Source organism: Sinocyclocheilus anshuiensis, unplaced genomic scaffold (assembly GCF_001515605.1).
Source record: "Sinocyclocheilus anshuiensis isolate Anshui unplaced genomic scaffold, SAMN03320099.WGS_v1.1 scaffold944, whole genome shotgun sequence".
NCBI classification, from domain to species: Eukaryota; Metazoa; Chordata; class Actinopteri; order Cypriniformes; family Cyprinidae; genus Sinocyclocheilus; species Sinocyclocheilus anshuiensis.
This window is the reverse complement of record NW_015549559.1, coordinates 779,562-803,145: the sequence shown is the minus strand read 5'-3', so window position 1 is coordinate 803,145 and position 23,584 is coordinate 779,562. Positions and strand designations below refer to the sequence as shown.

At 38.7% G+C, this 23,584-nt stretch overlaps 1 protein-coding gene across 1 annotated transcript in view; it reads left to right on the top strand.

Annotated features, from left to right (window-relative positions):
- The window catches only part of LOC107657113 (alpha-ketoglutarate-dependent dioxygenase FTO-like), a 189,365-nt gene extending 166,716 nt beyond the window's left edge, over window positions 1-22,649 (top strand). The window contains exon 9 of the mRNA XM_016445127.1: window positions 22,589-22,649. Coding sequence (XP_016300613.1) covers window positions 22,589-22,619 — 31 coding nt within the window. The 3' untranslated portion in view covers window positions 22,620-22,649. The remainder of the gene's footprint in view (window positions 1-22,588) is intronic.
- Window positions 22,650-23,584: the final 935 nt, after the last annotated feature.

The window sequence follows — 23,584 nt, the reverse complement described above, 5'->3', positions numbered from 1 at the left end:
AACCTCCCACCCCTAATTTACTTCAGCCACAAATGGCAAGACAAGGAGGGAGATGAGAGAGACAGGACAGGCTAAGCCCCTAGCAAGTGAGATCAGTGATTTTATATCCCCTCATATTACAGAGTTAATGTGTGTGTCATTCGGCTCCTCCCTGCCTATTGATTCCTATTTAAAGGCAGTGGTTCATCAATACCTCGGCCCGCTCCATCTGTCTTCTTTTACTCATAAATAAAGTGCACAGCATTGACCGATCAACCCTCGTCTGTAAAAGCACACATGGTAATGAAGGCAGCCTCGCATATAAACACACACGCGCACGCACGCACGCACACACGCGCACACACACACACACACACACACACAGTCACTCCGTATCGGTTTAAGCATATGTGCTAATCAAAAGTGGCTTGGAGAATACCTGAGGGACTAACACACACATGCACATACTCTCTCACTCCAATCATGGTAATTGCCCAGCAGCACAGTCGTTGTTTAACATCCCTCGTTGGTGGAGAGATGGGTGCTCCAGTTTCATCGATTTTGTTCCACTCATTGTTTTTCTTTTGACATCAGCCAACCTCGCGCCCCTCCTCGGCTTGTGTAGGTCAGCTCTAAAGGTTGTGTTTGGTCATTTGTCAGACAGCAGTAGCCGAAAGCACACAGACGCACACGTTTATCATCTCAGTCAATTATAGATCATACACAGCAAGCCTGGTTGCTTTGGTCTGACCGCTGCATTTATTCTCAGCGGTGGCTCAATGTTTCAACCCAGTTTACATTTCAATACAAGAGAATGAAAGCGCTAATATTACTGTAAATAGAGGTGATGAATTGATTTGGTATTTTTTGTTCTCAAATAAACTTTTATGACGGCATCAATGAGCACTGAACCAACAAATGTTGCTTTATTGTTAACAACTGCCTTTGAACTAGCAAATACTCTTATCTATTTATCTATCTAAACAGCACTGTCCACCACTGCATCCGCTACCTTTGCGCCCTATACAGAGCAGTTATAGAAATAAAACACAAACATGCTCTGTCACTGTACAACAGGGAATTACACGAGTAAATCTGAGTTAGATGAACTTTTGAAGAACTCGCAGAAAGTGGTTTACCCCATGTAACGAGGCCGAGAGCCCCTCCGTGGATCCCAGGGTGCAGTGTATGTATGTGTTCAGGGCAGCTCAGTGATAATTCTTCCTTCCTCTCTCCTGCTTCCGGCTCAGTCTGTCCCCCAGCATGCATTGCAGGCGTGACCTCAAAGCTAAATACTATGCCTGCACTTTAAAGGGCACACACCGGGGTCCAGGCCTTGAAGTTAGTCAGCATGAAACAACAGGATTATTGTATTACAGTCTGTGTGTGAAAAGAGGAGAGAGACTGAGTTCAGTCTGCTCTTCCGTTGTCTTTCTCTCTGTTGAGCGTCAGATGATATATCCAAATATTGCTTTAGAGCACACACACACACACACACACACACACACACACACACAAACACACACACACACACACACTTTAGGAGACTTCCAGTGTGTTTACCCCCACATCATTATTGTTGTTTTATTGTTATTATTTTTTATTTGTATTCTTTTTTATTGTTGTTGATGAGACCGCTAGAGAAAGACAACTCGGCCGATCTTACGTCCTCTTTGTTCTTCCCTCTTTTCCTGTGAAGGGTGGCAGTTCTCCCTTTCTTCTGCTCTCCCTCGTTCCTCTCCTCACTTGCTCTGTCCGGGGAGTCATTATTGCTTTGGTAAATATTTCATAGCCTTCAATACCTCTGCACACAAACACCTGACAACCTTTCACTCACTCACTCACTCTCTCTAGTCTGACAGTTATCAGTGTTGAGCACATATTGTAAGTTTAACCCTGCCTGGTTTACATGTTTGAAAATGATTAACAGTTGAAAACATTAGAAATTTAGAAAAGTAATCAAAAAGTAATCAAATGTAATCAGTTACATTACTTTAATAAAGTAATTGAAAAGTTACACTACTTATTACATTTTAAGTAGGGTAAATTGTAATCTGTAACCTATTACATTTCCAAAGTAACCTTCCCAACACTGCATATACGCACAGACCACAGATCAAAACAGCTCCCTCCTGCAGTTCCATCTTGCATTTACATCTGCAGGTTTAGCACACACACACTACACAGACATTGAGGTTTGTGTTTTAAGAAATAAAGGAGATCTTCCTGGAAGTTGTCATCTGTATGGCCAACACCTCTTAGCTTTTCTGCAGCTTGACTGAGAGGTTTTCCCAAACATTACTCTTTACACAGATGAAAGAAAGAGGTTCAGAGGCTGCTGGTTAGCTTGTGAAAGAACGTGTGTGTGTGTGTGTGTGTGTGTGTGTGTGTGTGTGTGTACATGTTTTTCTATCCCGGTAGGGACTTAAACCTGAATACACACCAACTCATGGGGACCTGTGTCACCGTGGGGACCTAAATTGAGGTCCCCATGGGGAAATAAGCTTATAAATCATACAGAATGAGTTTTTTTGAGAATGTAAAAATGCAGAAAGTTTTTTGTGAGGGGTAGGTTTAGGGTATGGGGATAGAAAATGCAGTATAAAAACCATTGTGTTTGTGTGTGTGAGTGTGGTTACATTGATTTATCATAGACCAGAGGTGACTCCAGCCTTTAATAGGTAGTGAGGCACAGGCCCCCCCCATCAAAAAAAGTGTCCCCATATTTTATACTCTTTTGTTGATGGTGTTATTGTTTTATTGATAACATTTTCTTTACCTGCAGTATAGCGTTGTTCATAAGCTGCACGTACAATACAGAACTGCTTTATCACTGAAATGTTTGTTTCCTTTAATGATAGTGCTAAATATTCACCTCATCCAGCACTGTTTTTGTTTTCTGTCTTATAAAGTATCCCGTTGTGGTGTTAGAAACCGCTGCAAATGATTTAGTGCAGTGAACTGTTCGAATGAATCAAACTGAATCGTGAACAAGTTCAGATCTTTTTGCAAACCTGTTTGACTGATTTGATCAAAAGAGTGATTCTTTCGCGAATTTGGCATTCACTAGTTCTTATTTCAAGTTACTGAACTTTAGGAAAACTGATTCTCAGGTCGAGACAAGAATTTTATCAGTAATATTTTAAAGGGGCGAAGCAGTGTTTATTTTGGGCTCTTTCTAATAAATCCTTTCATGAGTAATATGCAGTTGTTTATATTTGAACAAAATATGGAATTAATATTCATTTCTCTATTCTAATGGTTGATTGCAAAATCACAAGGTATTTAGAACCCGTTTAAAGAATGAAACCCCAAAACAGAATGCAATTCTTTATAGAACAAAATAGAAAACTAGAACAAAGTTTCAGTTGTTCTATAGTGAAAATTTTATATTTAAATTCTTGTAACCAGTTAGTAATGTTCTGAACATTTTTCATTCCTTTTCCTATTCTTGACAGTTTGTCTTTTTATTTTTATATAAAACCAACCGGTTACCATTTGGAAAGTAGGCCAGAGCTAAAGCATATAAATACTGTTTCTACTCAGAACGGACTAAAATGAAAACATTTCATTTCTAATCCTTGAAAGTCAGCCCATGGATATCTGTGTTTTAAACTGCTATGCGTGCACATAGGAATATGTGAATAGTCATGCACAGAAACCAGAACAGAAGAAAGGGCTGTAACGAATGTTTTGGCTTCTCGTTCTGTTCAGAAGTATTGTACTGCCAGCAACAGTAGTTTGTTTTCCTCCACAGCGACCCAGAGGGAATGTGACCTCTAAGCTTCTGCCAAATAGAGGGAAATTAAAAATTTTATTCGATTCACCTTTCAATTCCTTATGGACCTCATTTTTACAACTGACAGTCTGCGGTCTTAGTCTTTATTATACATTTACAATTCTCAAAATTAGAGTCTTTTCATTTTTAAAGTCTTTATTTAATATTTATTTTAATAAACGAATACTCATTAGTGTTACCAGTGACAAAACAGAAAGGTAAATTCTCCTTACTGAAAATAACCTGACTAGCATATTATTTCTCCAAGAAAAACACATTTGTCTTCTTCATATTTAATGTTTTAATTGTCCAATCCAACTTTAAAACCAGACTCCAAACCAACTTCTTTTATATTAGTAAAAATGTAGGCGACTCATTTCCTTACCCATCAACTTTTAGTGTGCAAAAAGAGAGATAACTGTTTTGGAGAAGCTGAGTACCAGTTTTATTCAGATGAATGACATGAAGAGTGATAAAGAGGATGTACTGTTTTTATGAGATCATTATAGAGTGAAATCTCAGATGCATTAGTAGTCTGCAGTGGTTTCTTCTAAATCAGGCCTCATACACGGAAGTGCCATAGAAACACAGATAGTAGTCCTGTATTAAAGAGTCTCCACTGCTGAAGGGATTTTCTCTGTGATCAGCTTCTATTATTTTATCATTGCTCTCTCTCTCTCTTTTAGCCCCCTAACTCTATCATTTAACTGATGCATTATTCAGTGTTCAAACAATGCCAGAGGGGCTATGAGTGGGTCTTTGTATAGGACACACACACAGGTATTTTAGGCTAGCACAGTGGGCATTAATAATGCACCGTGTGCCAAGGAGAGCCAGATTTACCTCGGCCTGGTTAGAGAGCGCATTCTTATACTGATACTCTTTGATTACACAATGCTAGAAAACCTCATTTACTTTTTCTCCTCTTCCTAAATGAGATAGCTAACGCATGTAGATTGACCCAGCGTGGGCTAGTCTGATTCAGGGACTGACATTAATGTTTCAGAAGGCTGGTGGAGGTCATTTGAGAACAATATGCTTTTCAGAGCCTTGTCCCAGAAAACGGCACGGGCGCATGAGCACGGAGAGATAGATGAACAACAGCCAGGTGTGTTAGAGCACTGTTTTGTGATCCTGCACTATTGTAATATTGAACAATGAACAAAAAGCCTTTGTGTGTTTGTGTATGTGAAAATGCTGTTTAAACTCATTTATCTTGCAGACAGACTGAGCACTAAAGGTGTATAAATTTAATTTTTTGAATTTCACCCCTAGCAATTCAGTAAATTGCATCTTGAAATGGGAGTAAAACTCAATGAGATTTCACATGCATCGGATATATTACTCGCAAAGCTGTCCCTCCTGTTGCTATGCTGTGTAATTCTGTATCTCTCTCTAGCTCTATTCCAGAACCTAGTGAGCTGCCTATGGAGGAGCGATTTTAAGGCATCAGAGGTGTGCTTTTCCACATGAAGTACATTGCAAAATGTTACTTAAATGGATAGTTCACCCATTTACTCACCCTGTCACTCCAAACTCATCGCCATTGACTTTTTGTTTGTGTGTGTGTAATAATAATAATAATAATAATAATAATAAAAATAAACAGTCATGTTTGTGTTCCACAGAAAAAAAGTACATTATTACAGAATGTTTCTTTTTGGGTGAACTCTCCTTTTAATTATGCTGCTATTAAGATACAAGAGTGAATAAAAAAAGTGTAAAAGATGATGAATTATGCAAGAGAAATGTTTATTATGAATATTTGTATACATTCCCATGATCCTTAAGGTGTTGGCTCCAAAAAAGTGCCCCATTTTGTGCATGGCACACTGATTGTTAGCTTAGCAACATGCTAACATCAAAGTCTTAAATGAATGCTTTTGGCATACACTTTCATCAAAAGCAACATACAATGCATTCAGGCTTTACATTTTATCTGTATGTTTATCTGTGTGTTCCCTGGGAGTCCAACCCACATTCTTAGCATTATTCTGCAGGAACACTGGAAGAACAAATGTGAGTTGAGTCTCCTGCGTGGAGCGCTAGTTGTATAGCTTGTGGAGTTCATGCCTATGCAGAGTGTTCCAAAACGTCATTATGAGGTTCCATCACATACGCTTTCACTTTGTTGGGTTTGACAAACAGACCCTCTCTCTCTCTCCTATGCCTCTGAGACTCTATATTTCAAACCAAATCATGAAGCATTGACTGCATTTGCGAATAACTCTCACAGTTCTTCAAAATGAACATTTTAAAGACTATACAAAAGTAACAAATAAATAGCGTTAAACTTTTCATGCCTACTTTAGACGCCGGTCTGGCATGAAGTTAATCAAAAATGTACTGTTTTTTTTCTTTTTCTTTTTTTTTTTTACTGCCGGGAAGAGCGAGAAAAAAGAGAGACGGAAGAGAGGAACTGTCATTTCATATTGCGAGTTAGCTGCTTAATTTGATCTTTGTAAAACTAAGTTGCTTCAGGTATGCAGCATACAGCAGTGCTCATAGCCTCAGGGCCGAAAGAGACAGAAAGAACCCTTAGAGATTTCCCCCTCTCTCCCTCCCGTTTTCTCTTCCTGAACCTCCTCTGAAGTTGCCCTTGGTTCTACATGTGTAGTGGCAATTATGAATGAGGAAGAGTTAGATCAGTACAAACCCATGAAACATTTTACAGCTCGCTGCTATTGTAATAAAGATCAATGAACATCATATCGCTACTTGTCCTGAGACTTGGGAGGGGGTGAGAACAGTGTTTTTTCTTTAGTATTCTTTCATTATATAGCTCGCTCTCATCATCTGTACCAAAGGGAAGCATATCAGTTTTAATTGTCGTTTGCTAGCTTTTGTGATACACTGTGCTGAGAGACAGCGGTCCTGAGAGAGATTCAGGAGACATACATTAAGAATAAAAGAAGGTAAGAAGTGATTAGAGAGAGAAGGGAAGAAGTGGAAGATGGAGTGACAGACAAATTGGTCAACATACAGTTAGACGCTATTTCCCTCTCGCAAGGTGCACAAAGTGGCACATTTTGATTGATTTGTGCCTGTCTTAAAGGAGCATCATTTTAAACAGGCTTGAGAGATTTGTGTCTCTCTTAAAGCCTGCTCGACTATATAACTTTTCAGTCAGCCTGTGATTAATGCACTCAGTATCACTTAAGGGTGATTAAACTCACGAATAAGTATCTTGGCAACACATTAAAAATGAGTCACATAAGAAAACATGTGCTTGCCTAAAAGAGCGTGAGTGGCTTAAAGTTATTCCAGCTTGTCATAACTCCAGCACTTTTTCAATTAGAAGTGTATTTTTATAAATCATGTTACTTTTTTGGAGGTTTGTGGAGAATATTTCTCTTATGGATTGTGCTTATGTGGGTTCAGCTCTGTTTCAGTAAAGCACTGCTGGTTTAAAAAGTCATTTTTAGTGTTTGACAGCAATGGTGGATTCTTAACTGTCTTATAAAGTCACGTGAATGTGTCTTTACTTAACATAAGAACTGTGTTTTCTTTCCTTCTTCCACTGCAATCGAAACATGTTGGCATTTAAAACCAAATGTCTTAACAGGCTGTTTGATGTTTAAATCAAATATTGTTTAGGATAATCATTTTATCAGATGAGAGTGAATCTCAAATCGTTTTATCAGAGAAGCTCTAAGACTATTTATTTTAATCCCTTGTGCTGTGGATGGGGTTTAATTGATTCACCAGTGCTCAAGCTTCTTTTAAGAGATAATGCAATCGTGGACTAGGGTCAAAACCATGTTTATACAAAAACCTTGTAGAATACTGTCTTATTAGGGTTTTGTATGCTGTCCATTTGCCCTTCAGACATACTGAAGACATACAATTCAATGACGACTTACTCTCTTCTGTATCTGATTGCCTTAATGGTGTAGAAGAAACATGCTCAAAATGCTAGAGGCGTGTCTATAAAACGTACAGCCACTAAGTATATGCTATGACTGCGTTCAGTGTACAGTTAATAAAACCATCATTTATATTCACAGTTAGAAAGATGCAAACTTTACTACTCTATACTTACAGTGTCAATTTTAAACTTTTGTTAACCCAGCCACAGTTTAGCCACAACACACCCAAATAGCATTTGGAATCTGAGTTAAATATAGTTATATGTAATGATGGAATTTAAGCAGCAAATCCACCAAAAACTGTATTGAGAAATTGTTCAATTTTGAATGTCTGTTGACAGACATAACTACATGCCCCTCACAGTGATTGGCTGCTGTCCAGTGTTTTTCACTTCTTATTTATGTAAAGTTGGGCATTTCTGAACTTTTTCACTCTCTTGCTATTCCTGCACCACCCCACTGTCAATCCCACAATCCACCTTACGGGTGTCATACAGCTCCCATAGAGAATAAACTGGAAACACCTGCTGCTCACTCCGCTTTGGTGAAGACATAAGGGATAGGAAGGATGTGAGATTCATTTGTTAATTGTTTATTGACTGTTTATTGAGAATGAATATTTTATAATTCTCTCTAACATGCTTGTAATGAAGGACCTCTACATCAGGATTTCCCAATCTGGGGTTCACAAACCCATGGGTTTTTTTGAGGGTACTGCAAGGGTTTCAGGAATGAATGAAAGGCTAATAATTACTGTATGCAAAATTAAAATAACTATTTAAAATTAAAACACAAAGTACAAAATATTTCATTTGTTTACCGCATGTCATGTGACCATTATCATGTTAACTTTATTGAAATATTAACTTAAAATCTCTTTAAGTAAATATCTTAGGTCAAAGGGGTTTGGCCGACAAAAACGTTTAGAAATCCTTGCATCCCCTACATCATGGGAAAATGTGGGTTAGACAGGCGAGCTAAAACCCTGTGGGCCTGAAAAGCGTCCATGTGTCTTTGCAGTGTTGATTGGTAATAAGTTTCACCCTCTCTATGGTGAAACATTTGAAAGCTTCGTCCCACAGTGTCCTTTTAATAGCATGGAAAAAGTCATTTGCTCCCTTGCACATTCAGAAAAGAGCTTTTCCTGTCCTCTTTCTGCACAGATATCGCTCCTGATCTTCTTGAACTTCTAACCTGTGATCGTGGCCCAGGCTTGCAAGCACTCTTAGGCCATTAATTAATTTCATCCATCGCTGTCAGTCATGCTTCTGTTTTATTGTCCCACCCAAGCCTTTCTGTGCTTGGACAGAGTCTTGTAACCCTGCAGGCGGCAGCTATTTGAGAGTTCAGGGCTGGGTGATGGAGCGTAGGAGTAGTTGTGAAGTTATTCAACGTGTTACTTTGCCTCTTTCTGTGTGTTAACCAGTGTATTTGTCTATAATCTCGACAGCAATCCTGTCATAACCCGACCAGCCCGTAGATGTCTCCCCTCAACCTCTGTGTCATTTGGCCCAAAAGCCCCTATTAATCATAGTCTAATTGAATTCCAGCAAAGACATAAAACTCTGATTGGGTTTAGTTATTTCATTTTGCAAACACATGTCTCTGGTGAACCGTGTAAAGTGATATGCAGTGGTGAGCCATGTCATCTGGAACTGTCTCGCTGCTCTGGATGATGTTTAATAAGCAGAAACATGTGTTGTCCCCGATTTGACTGCCATAGCTGGCCTGATGTCCAGGGAGAGCCATACTTCTGGATTGAGCCACGTCTGTTCCTATCTGTGATTAATGCTCTGTGATTTTATTTTGTGAAGGATAGCTCTTGTGGTTGCTCGTTTCGTCTCTGTGACCTGCTAAACTTTGGTCTGGAATTGCGTGGATGACAGCGGGACAACAATGAGAATATTTCCGTCAGAGCCGAGCAACACTGAAAAGCCGGAATAATTATCAGCAGCTGTCCACATCAAACTTCAGAGCGTCGGGAGGGACCCCGCTCTTCTCAAATGGACATGAGTGACAGGGCTCGTACCCTCTGTGCTGGACTGGATGAAGAGCGAAGAGGAAACGGGCAAGGAAAACGAGGGAGACAGAAGGAAAGAAAGAGATCCATATGTCTCTGTTGTACCAGTCACCGCTTATTATCCACGGAGAGCTGCAGAAAGTTTTATGTTTGTGTGTGTGTGTAGATTCAAAGCTCCACTCTGTTATTAGAACCTACGCTCCGCTGAGGAAAGAAAAGCCCTACTGTGAGCTTAAAAGATGTTGTCTCATTTCATCATTTAATACACATTTAAAGTGGTTTTGAAATGGCTGAGGCCATTGCGGTCTGCAGCCCTAATAGAAGCTCTTCTCCCCCGTTAATATATCCAGCCTTGTGATCCTACCAAAGAAACACAGATCCGAAGTGCAAAGCACTTGTCAACGGTTAACAGTTGCTGTGTTACCGCACATAGATCAGATTGAAGTTTCCCCCGTTTCTCCTTTTTAAAGGAGCAGCTGTCGCCATCAATGTTCCATCGCCGCCTAACCAAACTTCCCAACCAGAGAGATTAGCGGTGCATGACACTGATTCTGCAGATGGTATGAATGCACACACTTGGTTGTCGTACTTTCGTTACGAAACCCATATGAAACTTGTCTCAGGCTTATAAATTATGTTGCATGTATGATGGCCAGCTGCCACATTGCTACATGAGCACCAACATTTCATCTGAGCAACAACATGTGCATTCGCTGTTGATGATGCTGTTGTTTTGAATAAATTATGGCTGTTTTTTTTTTCTTTTTTCTTAACTCAGTGGGGTTGAATTTATGTATGCAGCATGATGAACCCAATCCCTCTATTCCCTATTCATTTATCGGGACAGGGTCAATGATAATAATAATAATTATTATTCCTTGTTTACTCATCTGAACGGGTCAGTAGATTTTTTTATTAATAACTTAAAGACATACTATTTCATTTCCTTACAAAGCTATCTTTATATTTGAAAGGGTAGCATTGTCTCAAATGGAACAATAATGCATGAAAGTAATCTCTATTTTCTAGTTCAGACAAATGACATTTAAAATACATGTGCTTTATCACATTTAGCCCCACACTTTCCACTATGTAGGCAAAGCTGCAACCATTGAATGCATAAAGAGTCTTATGTTCCAAGTATTTAGCATTTTTGGAGGTTGAACAAGTATAATCGGGGTTCTCATAGAACTCTGTCTCGGGTTTTTTTTTAAACTCTTAAAAAGTATAATAAAAATGGCATAGAATAATGAATATACAATTCCATGAAATCTTCATTCAATCATGAAATCATCTGTTCAGCAAGGATGTATTAATCAAAGTTGACACTATAGACTTTTACATTGTTAGAAAAAATTCAATACATTCAGTTCTTTTGAACTTTGAATTAATTAAACATTCCTAAAAAAATAATTATAGCACAGTTTCCACTAAAATATTAAGCAACAAACTATTTTCAGCATAAATAAATTGCATTTTAGAATGATTTCTGAAGGATCATTTGAGACTGAAGACTTCAAATTGAGCTTTCCCATTACAGGAAAACGTTTTTCCATCCCAAAATTGTAATTTCAAATTTTAAAAATATTTCAGAATATTACTGTTTTTACTGTATTTTGTTCAAATAAGTGAAGCCTTGGTGAGCATATGAGACTTGAAATGAAATGAAATTAAACCTTAAAAAAAATCTTACTGACCCTACACTTTCGAATGTGTATGCAAAACAAGGCATACCTTCTTACTTCCCGAAACGTATTCACTTTAATCCAGTATCCCCCATAATTCAGCACTGTTGTCTCTCACCTTGACGTACACCAAGTAAACGTGTAAAACACATTCCTAGGGGATTTGCTACATTTTAAAAACTTCACATATTCAGGCCGGGCCACAGAGACCTGATATCAGTTACTGGCTTTTAAGAGTCTGGCACAGGCTGGGATGCCAATGCTCTTGCTCCAGAGAAGACTCATGTCCAAAACTAACAGAGGGGACAAGCAGGAATTTTTTGGAAATGCAGTTTTCAGTTTCTGCACATATTTTTCCAGCCGTGCTATGAGACCATGATGAAATGTACATCTGGCTCCCGAGAGCGGCGTTTACCTGAGTGTGTGTCAGGTGATAGCCTGCCTAATGACTCTGGAAGTTAAACAGAGGGGCTTTTCTGGCTGAGGTTTCACAGAGCCCCCCACGCCACTAAAAGTGTCGCTCCACTGGTAAAATGTGATCTTTTCGCTAATGAACGACACGCTTCGTTTGTCTAGCTCACACGCCTCCTGCTCCGGCCTCTAGGGGGAGCGGCACTGAATGATGGTCTGTTTTTTCTTCCTGCTCACATTAACTGTTTTTGGCCACTGTAGTCTTAAAGCAACGTTTGTGGAACGCCGTTGAGAGAAAGAGAGATTGTATTGCGGACTGTTCCCGCACACACTACCGTAACTGTTTGCATGGTCCCTTCAAGTTAAAGAAGTGTGTATCGCTATTTATGCGTCTCTCACACTCCACACCCATACCAATCTGTGAGGTGTAACATCAGTGTGTATGAACAGTGGCTTCACACACATCACTTTCACGTGATCTTTACGCTAATGAACGACACGCTTCGTATGTCTAGCTCACACGCCTCCTGCTCCGGCCTCTAGGGGGAGCGGCACTGAATGATGGTCTGTTTTTTCTTCCTGCTCACATTAACTGTTTTTGGCCACTGTAGTCTTAAAGCAACGTTTGTGGAACGCCGTTGAGAGAAAGAGAGATTGTATTGCGGACTGTTCCCGCACACACTACCGTAACTGTTTGCATGGTCCCTTCAAGTTAAAGAAGTGTGTATCGCTATTTATGCGTCTCTCACACTCCACACCCATACCAATCTGTGAGGTGTAACATCAGTGTGTATGAACAGTGGCTTCACACACATCACTTTCACCTTGTCCTGCCACACTCACCTCCTCATCCCTCCTCTCTCTCAATCCTCCCCCTCACTCAGTCATTCGCTGTCTAGCTGTCATTGGAATATATGTTTCACAAGCAGTAGTGGGGCAGTAAAACTCTCCAGCCACAGTGTTATTCTAGCTGGACTAACGGGCACCACTTTGTGAGTTATGCCGCTCTCTTAAAGTGGACGACATGTCAACATTTTATTTTCTTTTGCGTATCAGTGTCCAACATTCAGGCTTGAGCAGCTCGTTATAGCCCAGGCGTAATAGTGTGGTGTTTGACATGTATTTTGAGGTTTTGGCATGTAAAGCTGAGCAAACACTACAAGACTGAAGCCTGTCAGCCTTTAATGATTTTAGTCTGTGTCAAAAAAAAAAAAAACCCAGACCGTCACCAACTCAAAGTGTGTGCCAGCACACAATTAGCCGAAGACGTTACAAGTTTGAAATTTGTAAGTGTTTGAGATGTTTGAAAATTTTTTATAAAAAAAGTTTTTAAAAACTTAAAAACCCTCCCAAGTCTCAGGACAAGTAGCGATATGATGTTCATTGATCTTTATTACAATAGCAGCGAACTGTAAAATGTTTCATGGGTTTGTACCGATCTAACTCTTCCTCATTCATAATTACCAAGTTTTTAAAAACTTGTTTTACAATAAAAATGTCTAAACATTCTCAAAACAACATATATTTACTTGAGAACATTAAAGGGACGGTAAACCCAAAATTGAAAATCCTGTCACAAACAACACTGGACCTCACTGACTTTCATTGTATGGACAAAAAACAGTGAGACATTTTTCATAATATCTTCTTTTATGTTCCACAGTAGAAAGAAAATCACAGAGTTTTGAAACAACATGTGGGTGAGTAGATTTCATTTTTAAGACGTGTTGTTTATAGAATACATCTTGAATATGTGTAAAGTGTATATATGATTGTGTTAAAGATACATTCTCTGAAAATGTCTTAATGGATTATGCAGTGCATTTTTTACTTTGGAAAGTGAAATATTTTATAGATTAGTTTTTTTGTTTGTTTGTTTGTTTTGTTTTTTGTTTTTTTTGGTAGCATGCAAAAAGCAACCCAAGCCTTTCCTCCACTTTATTCCTTGACAAATGATCAAGAATCAAATCTTTGAGTATTTGAGTTTGTGTGAAATGGGTAACTGACACTCCTTGTGTGCTATTAACTGCATGTATGCACTGATACGACAGAAAACAAGAAACTGTAAGTCTTTAAATGTGCATAGGTTGATGACCCTTTGTATTGTATAGTGCGCTTGGCTTAATTCAGCCTAATTGAGTTTGAAATGGAACAGATAACTGAGACATAATTTTTACCCCAAAATCAGCACAGAAAATTTGAAAAAGGTCCACAGACCCCATCTGGTTCTGGTCATAATATGCATGTTAATTCAGATTGTCCACTTGCTGTCTCTGTTTTGGTTCAGAACATTTTACGCACATAGATTTGCGTGATTTACTTCGGTATTTCTTATGCTTTAGACCGAAAACAGACACCCATCTGCTTGGCCAGGTTTTCTCCCAACAGATCTGATCCTATATCTGTTAGGATCTGGACTGTTACATCTACAAAGCATGTCTAATCTCTCCTCTTTTTCTTTTCTCATGTTTTTAACTTTTCCTTGATGGTCGGCATTTAATAATCCAGATACTTCTGGTTGTGAGTCAGTTTGCATATGTTTTGCTGCTATCTGGTAAGGCAGGGGTTGTAATAGACATTATTGTTAGCCAAACCAAGGTCCCGCTGCACTTGGGTCAGATAAATGCTGTCGATTATGCCTCTCTCTGGCCACTGACATGCAAATAAATGTGTCCATAAATTGAGTTTGTGTGTTTGAAAGAGAGCAGGGATATCTGGGATATTAGGTCAGTGCAGCGTCTGATTGGCTTCAGCCGCTGTAGCATAACTTCAGTGGGGAAAGCCAGTCTGTGTGTGTGTGTGTGTGTGTGTGTGTGTGTGTGTGTGTGTATGTGTGTGTGAGTTGTGGTAAGGAGGTGGAAAGTAGAGTAAGTCTGAAGCTTAGCCAAGTAAAATAAAGACTTCTTTATTGCTGTTCAAAAATCATTTGATTGAGTTTGCACAAACACAGGAGTGGCAAGGAGTGTGTGTGTCAGTGGAGTGCATGCGATACGTGTACTTATACACTTCATGCGCACATGAAGTCCCTGTGATTCCCATCTACGGTAGCCGCTCATTGGTGATCCAGCACTCAGAGCTGCATGTAAGTAACCCTGACAGATCTTTAATGTGTTGGCACCAGATTCAGCCACAACTCAGCTGGCTTTCATTCGCTTTGCTCCAACTACGTCTGACCAGCAAGCAGTTCTACCATCTCTCACCGCACCACTCCCCGGTCCACGGTCTCAGTCAGGTCCATGTGAGCAGCTTTAACAGGGATGTAATGTCTCATGTAGACCACAAGCCATTTTAAGTGGTCTGTGTGCCAGAGGTGTATGTAGGACAGGGCTGAGCTTCCTGAAAGATCACTACAGATTTCCAGATATCTCAGAATCTTTCTGCAGCGCCCCAAAAAGCCTTGACCTTTTATTTTGTTAGAATAGCATTTCTTTCCAAGTGTTCTTTTGATTTAGTTGTGTGCAAAATGCATTTTTTACACAAGTGCACTATAAACTGATAGTAATGTAACATATAGTCTCATAACTGATAGAAACTGTTTGTGGCCTCTAAATTTTCCCAATTTGCTCATCATTGACAGATCAATAAATTAATAGGTAAATAATACATCTTGGACCATGGCTGTGCCATTTTGTGTTAAAGGAACAGGAGGACAATGTGTTGTGCCAGTTACTCTGATGTCCTCCCTCTCTTGTTTATCCCAGTAGTTACATGAAATTGGTTTTGGGTGCAAGTTCACACTCAGAAAAAGGCATTGTGTAAGGCAGGCAGAAGCTCCATCCAAAACTCAAGGAACACTAGGAAAGACACACTGAATGCATTTCAAGTTGCCACATGTACGGTGCCTTTAGGGACAGTCATAAGTACCGCTGAATAAAACACAGTAATAGGCAGACACACACTGAAACACACTTTCTTTAAAGCAATGCTTTTCTCATCCGATACTCCTCCTTGTTGTACCCTTAGTATTGCTAAGTATTATACTGTTTTTATCTATTTAGTTAGTTAGTTTTGTTTTGTTTTGACGCATATTTGATATAAATATGTGTTGGAAAAATAAATGAAAGTATTACCATAAATCCCCCAAAACTCCACACTTGTACAGTTGTACAACTGCACAAAAAAGTGAGTGATATTATCAATTGGATCTCTCTCTCTCTCTCTCTCTCTCTCTCTCTCTCTCGTGGCAATCACACTGCTATTTAAAGCAATGCTTTTCTCATCCGATACTCCTCCTTGTTGTACCCTTAGTATTGCTAAGTATTATACTGTTTTTATCTATTTAGTTAGTTAGTTTTGTTTTGTTTTGACGCATATTTGATATAAATATGTGTTGGAAAAATAAATGAAAGTATTACCATAAATCCCCCAAATCTCCACACTTGTACAGTTGTACAACTGCACAAAAAAGTGAGTGATATTATCAATTGGATCTCTCTCTCTCTCTCTCTCTCTCTCTCTCTCTCGTGGCAATCACACTGCTATTTAGCAGTGAGAGGGGAAAAAATGATGAGGGAAAAAATCCTGTGATGTTACTTTATGATTTAGCCAAAGTGTAAAGTCATACACAGTGGGACACAAGGGAGGTCTAATAATGTATCAGAGTCAGAGATATATACTGTATTTTCTCCATTTAGTCAAATGTGCTAAGACAGATCTATTCATTCCAGATGCACGTTTCATGGGTCTGCTCTCTCTCTCCTTGAGTGTAAGTTCCTGGACAGCACTATAATGTCAGTAATCTGTGTGAGAGTAGAAATTCTGTTTATATGGAAGTGAATCTATTTTCAGGCTTTTATTCACCGTAAACCATAAATGTTCATCAGTGGCCTCTTCACCGCCTCTTTTTGGACCCGTCAATAACCATTAGCAAATGCTACATATTTTCTCTCACCCTTCTGAAGGCTGTCCTCTGAATGACCTGCAAGTGTTTTTTATCCTTTGAGTGAAGTTTAGAAAATGAAGGAGTGAATGAGTCTCATCGTCACTCACTCATTTAATTAAAACTCTCATCTCATTAAATCTGCCTCTCATTATAGCCCTCATTTGCTGCAGCTCACAAATTTGAAGAGTGGGGAGGAGAGGGAAAAAAGAAAAGCAAAAGCAAATCTGTTTACTGTGCACGCTTTTCATTTGTTTAACCAATCCCACAGAACACACTCTGGTTAGGGCGTGTGTTTGATATAACGACGCCATTGTTTATTTTGCCATTTAAATGTGCTGAAAATGAAGGTATCAGGAGATTATAATGGTCTCCAACTCGCCTCTTAATTTGTAGCTCCACATGCAGACCTATAGTCTAAAACTATGCTCACAGTGTAAACTTGGGTTCACCCCTTTAGTAGAGTACTGTCTGTGAAAACAAGACTGAAGCCCCTATCATCTGGTTTCCCTTTTCTGGCTCACACAAAGTGGGTCTCCTATGGGTCTCTCAAGACTTGCTGACAAATAAAAATGTGAAATTATTTTATTTGTATATTAAAATGCCCAGTTATTTGAACATTTTAAACTAATCTAATCTAATGATCATTTGCAGAATCAAGCTCCATGTTCCTAAATTAAATAATTTGCTTTTTGTTTCTGTACTAAGGCCAACGTAAATTATGAAATATCATTAATGTAATTTTACATTACTGTAAGTAATTTTACATTACTGTAAGTTTTTTATATTTAAATAAGTCTCTTATGCTTACCAAGGCTGCATTTATTTGATCAAATAAATATGGTAATAACAGTAATTTTGTGAAATATTATTGCAATTTATTTATTCATGTAATGGCAAAGCTTCAGCCATTATTCTAATATGCTGATATTATCAATGGTGAAAACAGTTCTGCTGATTAATATTTTTGTGGAAACAGTGATAAAAAAAAAAAATCAGGATTCTATGATGAATAGAAAGTTCAAAAGAACAGCATTTATTTGAAATATACTTTTTGTAAAAGTGTCTTTTAATTTAAACGTCTTTTAATTTAATGCATCCTTGCTGAATGAATGTATTCGTTCTCTAACAAGCTTTTGAACTGTAGTGTATAAACCTTTATAATAAAATACAGTTATTTTGATTTGTTAGTGTTTAAAATGAACAGTCAACAGAATAACAAACTTTTTTAATGAAAACTTATATATATATATCAGGCCAGTAACCAGTTTAGACTGGTTTAGTCTTTTTTTTTTAACTGTCAATTTTTCCGAGGACCCCCTTTTTGAAAACCCCTGCCACAGATGACGTGATGGGCACAGAGACAAATAATGTACACATTGCAAACAGTAGGCTGTCATTTGGGAGTTTGAGGAGGACTTCTTGAGAATATGTCTATTTCTGTTACTCTGGCTCAATATTCTTTTTTCTGTGACTTCACAAATCAGTCATGTAGCCATTCTGATTGTGTGCCCACTGCTGTCTGCTCATGAGTGTTAGTAAGCAGACATCAGCCTGGTCTTCAGATTTCTGTCCTGTCTGACTGCAGCATGATGTTCTCAGGTTCTCTGTCTGCGTAACAGAAGTTTGTGGGACAGATGACCTCACTAGATTTCATACTGGACACTCTACAGGTAACATGAGTATTCCTGCACCTCGTGAGCCAGTGAACGAGAGACTGTGGCCATTTCCACAGGTACACATTAAATTAGTACTTGCATCAGGGCTCTGCATATACTAGGCTTTGCGTATTAATGATAGAATAAATCTTTTACAAATATGCTACATATTTCTCTCACAAACTGTCAATAATTCATGGCATTAGACCATTATTTCACTCCTGGGTTAATTAATTAGTCATGTAGAGCTTGAATGTGCAAATGCCTACAGTGTTAGACACGCTTTTCTGATCCGTGTCACATTAACAGGAGAAGCCTTGATGGAAAAAAATACATCTTAAACCAGCCTAAACAGGTTTGCTGTTCTCACAACCTGGTTAAGCTTGCCTTTTGGATGTTTTTAGAGGGATTTGGACACGTTTCAGCTGGCCACCAAGCAGAACACCAGCGTAGTCCATATTTAGTTAACAAAGGCCAGTTTAAACCAGCTAAGACCAGTAACCAGTTCAGGCTGGTTTACTCTGTTTCAACCCCAATGCAGGGAGATCACATGCAGAGAACCTTTTTTTTTTTTAATTAGCAGTTTTTTTTTTTTTTTTTTAATGATCGGACAAGCAATAATTTCCTGAAAAGTAGATCTGATGGCATGTTATTGTCCCTCTTACATTACGTAAGATCATTATTGTTATAGTAGCTCACTATAAAACTTGTTAAACTAGTTAGTATATGCTATTAAACTTACTCTAACAATTATTAAGGCAAGGAAACAGTATATGAACCTTATTATATCGGAAAGCCAACAAACCCAAAATAACACAGGCACTTCTGCTGCTCTGTTAAATGGCTTGTGTAAAGCAGCTCATTGTAAGTAGCCTGATATAGATGGTGTGGATAGATGGTGCTGTCTGGTTTGGTTCGACCACTTGTGGAGAGCTTAGAATAGTTTGAGAAAGAGAGGAGAGATGGGGTGTGGTTACCAGCTCTTAACGAGAGCTTTCCATTACATCTGAGTGTGTGTTTCTCTGATGACTGAGCACCTGTCTATCACTGATAGATCTCCTCTGTCTGGCTGTGTGTTATTTCCTCGCCTTAAGCCCACGTTTCTTGTAAGGATTTTTCCCCCTCATCTTAACTGGTTGGATCATATTCTTTTGCAAAGCTTGTCGTGTGTGCCTGTGTGTGTTTGAGCAAATGACCAGCTGTGTGCCAGCTGTGTGCCCACTAAGTGTTGATAGAATCAAAGAAAGAAGCTGTATGACATGTACACACACACACACGACATAAATACACACTCATTTCACACCACCAAATGCTTCTCTGACTCTGCCAGGCAGACATTAGCGAATTTTAAACTCACAAGATCAAACACGGCAGAAAATAATGAATCAGCCTTTGGTGGACTATTAAGCATGCCCACACATACACAGACTGAACATTAGCTTTAAGAGGAACGGATGCAGTAAGATATCTATACTGTATGTAATATATTATACATCTATATTTAACAAGCCTCATCTTTTTTATTACAACCTACATATAATGCTTCACATTATTCGTAAACATACATATCCTTTTTGATCTGACAACAAGTATTATTAAAGAAATATTCCATCAGTACAAGTTAAACAAAACAGCATTTGTGACATAATGTTAATTATCACAATAAGAAGAAGTGCATTATGCCACAAGTCCTGTTAATTTAATTTAACTTAACTCGCAGACCAATAATGCTGATATTGATATAAATACAATACCTCTAAATGGATTGGATGAATATATAATGGGCTTTTTTCTTTGCAATTACAGAATTTTTTTTTTTTTAATGTAATTGTTAATTTTAATAAATTTAATTTTAACAAATGCCACATTTAGCTTTATTTAGTGAAGTGAAATAATTCCAGATGATGCGTGTCTATCATTAGCTCTTGTAAGCACTCTTCTGTCTGTTTAAATGAGTGCTAGGAGTTATTTGTTTATTTTTATTTTTGGAAATTTGTAAAAGTGGAAAGAGAAATACCACTACTTAATCTACATGGCTATTTTCTAACAGTAACTGATTATATATATAAAGATGTACACTAATTATTTAATTATAAAAAGCTTTAATAGTTTGAGATTTGGTCATGGATACACTCAAAATCCCATAAAGCAATCAGATGAAAGTGTTCTACAAAAAGAAGAGAAACACAGAGAAATACCTTTAATGTCTCTGTTCTCTCCATAGTTCTCGCAGGATCCAGCAGGCTCCAGAGCACAGTTAGCAGTTGTTAGCAGAGTCAGGAATGCAGCGAGCTCAGATTTGCCAGAACTGTGGTTGGCTTGCATATGTTTGTAATTGATTTCTTAAATATTTATTTCTCCATTCACAATCTTTGTTTGGCTTTGTGTAACTCATATCAGAATGCCACTCTGAGCAATTACAAACTTCTGGGATGGCCTGCCGATGAACCCTGAGATACATTTGATAGGTGTCAGCGGTATATGTGTGTGTGTGTTTGTGTGTGTGTGTATGTAGTCTGTTATGAGATGAGAGAGACAAAGAAGAGAAGACCAGACCAGGCGAAATGGATGACAGTTACATGCTTTTCAGTCAATTAATTGTAATTTCAGCTGTTGTTTTAACTCTCTGCCCTGCGCACGTCCCTGCTGTTATTCTTATCATTTCCGGAAGACGAGCTCATCTGTGTATGTAAAAGAGCCAGATGACCTTCAGCCCCACAGCAAATGTCAGAGTTCACCCAATGTATATTTCATTAGCAAACGGCGTGGATTAGGGGAGAGAGCCACAGAAATAGATCCAAATAAAGCTCTGGGGATTTTTCCATGCTATATACACTATTAGCTAATTATTTGACTCTCCGCTGCCGGTGAAATGGCATTCGACATGCTTGCGCAGCTCTCTCGTACAGGAAGGACACTGTCAGTCCTTCTACTCATCTTCTTGATGACCAGAATAATAGTGAGAATTATTTCGTCGTAAAGCAGATTATAGACACTTACATCAGATGCAAATAATACTGCCTGTCTGCCTGAAAACACACAGATAAATCAACTTTTCCTTGAGAGACTTGTCCTTCGGTTGTTATGCTTCTGGATGTCACGCTCTCCCTGCTGTTGTTTAGTCCCGCATCCTGCTGAGAGGCCATCTCTGCAGTCTTTCAAGAATACACAAGCTTTTGTGTGATAGGAAGCGCAGAGAAGGGAAGAAATCGTGTGTGTGCGTCTGTGTGAAAGAGCTTACCATTCCAGTGAGTGACGCTGATTTAGCATTACAACAGAGGAGGCGGCTCTGCTTGCCTACACTTTAAAACGTGTATGCACACACTTGGCAAGGGATGGAAGGGTGTGCGTTTGGGCCTGACTGGATTGATCGACCATGGACTTCTTTTTTCTGCCTCCCTGGAGCCCCCTACTTCCTACTTCCTGTCTATCCAGGAAGAGGGGGACGAAACGAATTCCAGAAAAGAATTAGTTTGCGTAGAATGCACAAGCACAGACAACACACACACACAAATTCCTGAACTTATTGTGCCCAGCAAAGGGAAAAAAAACCTTTGTCCCTTGTCCAATAGAGGTCCCCTCTCACCCGTATTTGGAAGACACGCTCACACATACACACCCTCTCTCATTTGCATGGCAATAGCATTATTAAGGAGAGAGATGTCATGGTGACAAGAAGTTTATATGTAAGCACAAAGAGAAGTGAGGAAGAATGGAGTGCTCTTTGCTGTTCATTTGACAGCCTTTAACACACACACTCACACTTTTTCTTCTTCTATACACTCACATTTATTTCAGGCATTTTTGTCCTGATGAGTACTGATATTGTCACAAAGCATGTTTACATGTGCACTTATAATCAAGCAACAGTGGGTTTTTTTGGTAAGTATAATATGACACATGAGTGTGCAATTGAATATTTGGATTAAACACACATCATCTATTCTTTTGGAGCAAGCACACAACTCAGAGGCCGATTGTGGTCTAATTAACACTACAAACTGAGCTACAGTCATGTTTTCTAGGTCTGTTAGTCTGGCTTTGCACAAACCAGAGTGGTGTCATTTCAGTGTGAGATTTTAAGTGTTACAAAACATTGCTTTTGTCGAACTGAAAATTAACTTTACTTTCTCTCATGGATATGCCATCCGATTGTAACACAGATAAAAGCACAGTGGAGTACGAGCCGCAGATGAATTTTTTGGCCTCCTGTGGCATTGCCGTTATGAAAAGGGACACAAAAGTATTTAATAAACCCTATTAATCTTGTTGAGAGAGCAAGTTCATTGGTGTGCTCTCTCTTTTCCAGCTCTCCCAATCAATCAGCCGAGCTCTGCTAGTGTATTCATGTGAAACGCACAGCACAACTTGTTTGACAGAGCTCCGAGAAAAGAAGAATTTATGAAGTCTTTCCTTCCACCACAGCCAATCCAAAGAAGCCCTTAGCCACTCTCACAATCAATACTTGAGCTGGTAACTATATGATCTATAATTATATAGGAAAAACATTAATCATATATCTGTTGTCAAGACAAGGCTCGAGTGGAATTCACAGAATGTGACTGATGCTGTTTGATTTGCAGAGTTGAATCTGACCCCACCAGGTCAGATGGAGGTGTTGGTTACACTCATGTCTCAGTCATGATGTCCTAGATTTCGGGGCACAAGAGCTATCTTATGAGTTCACACTTTGAGGAGAAATTCTGTACTACACCGCTGACTGATGTACTAGGGGAAAGCAGGTGATTTTTCTCTCCCTTTCTTTCTTTCTCCCTCTCCTTTCAATGGAAAAAGAGAACTGTTCTCACCTCGGATTTTCAGATTTGTATCAAAATTCTGTGTTGTTAAAGGAATAATCTGGGTTCAGTTCAAAGTTAAGCTCAATCGACAACACTTGTGGCATAATGTTGATTGCCACAAACACTTATCTCACTTTTTCTTTAAAAAAAGTTTAAAAAAAAGAAAGAAAAAGTGGGTTACATTGAAGCACTTACAGTGAAAGTGAATGGGCCAGTCTGTAAATGTTAAAATACTCTGTTTCAGTAGTATAGCCCAATATGTAAACGATGTGTATTAGCAGGATATTAGCATGGAAAAAAATTGCTTTCTAACCTTTTCTGTGTGGTTATATCCAATTTTACAGCATTGACGCCATGACAAAGCAACACCATCAACCCTAAAACAACTGTAAAGTTATGATTTTAACAGCTCAAATAAAACTGAATTTTTATTCAGTTATAAGCTATACATTTCTGCTTATAGATCCTCCAAAAGTTGTCCCCATTCACTTTCATTATAAGTTGCT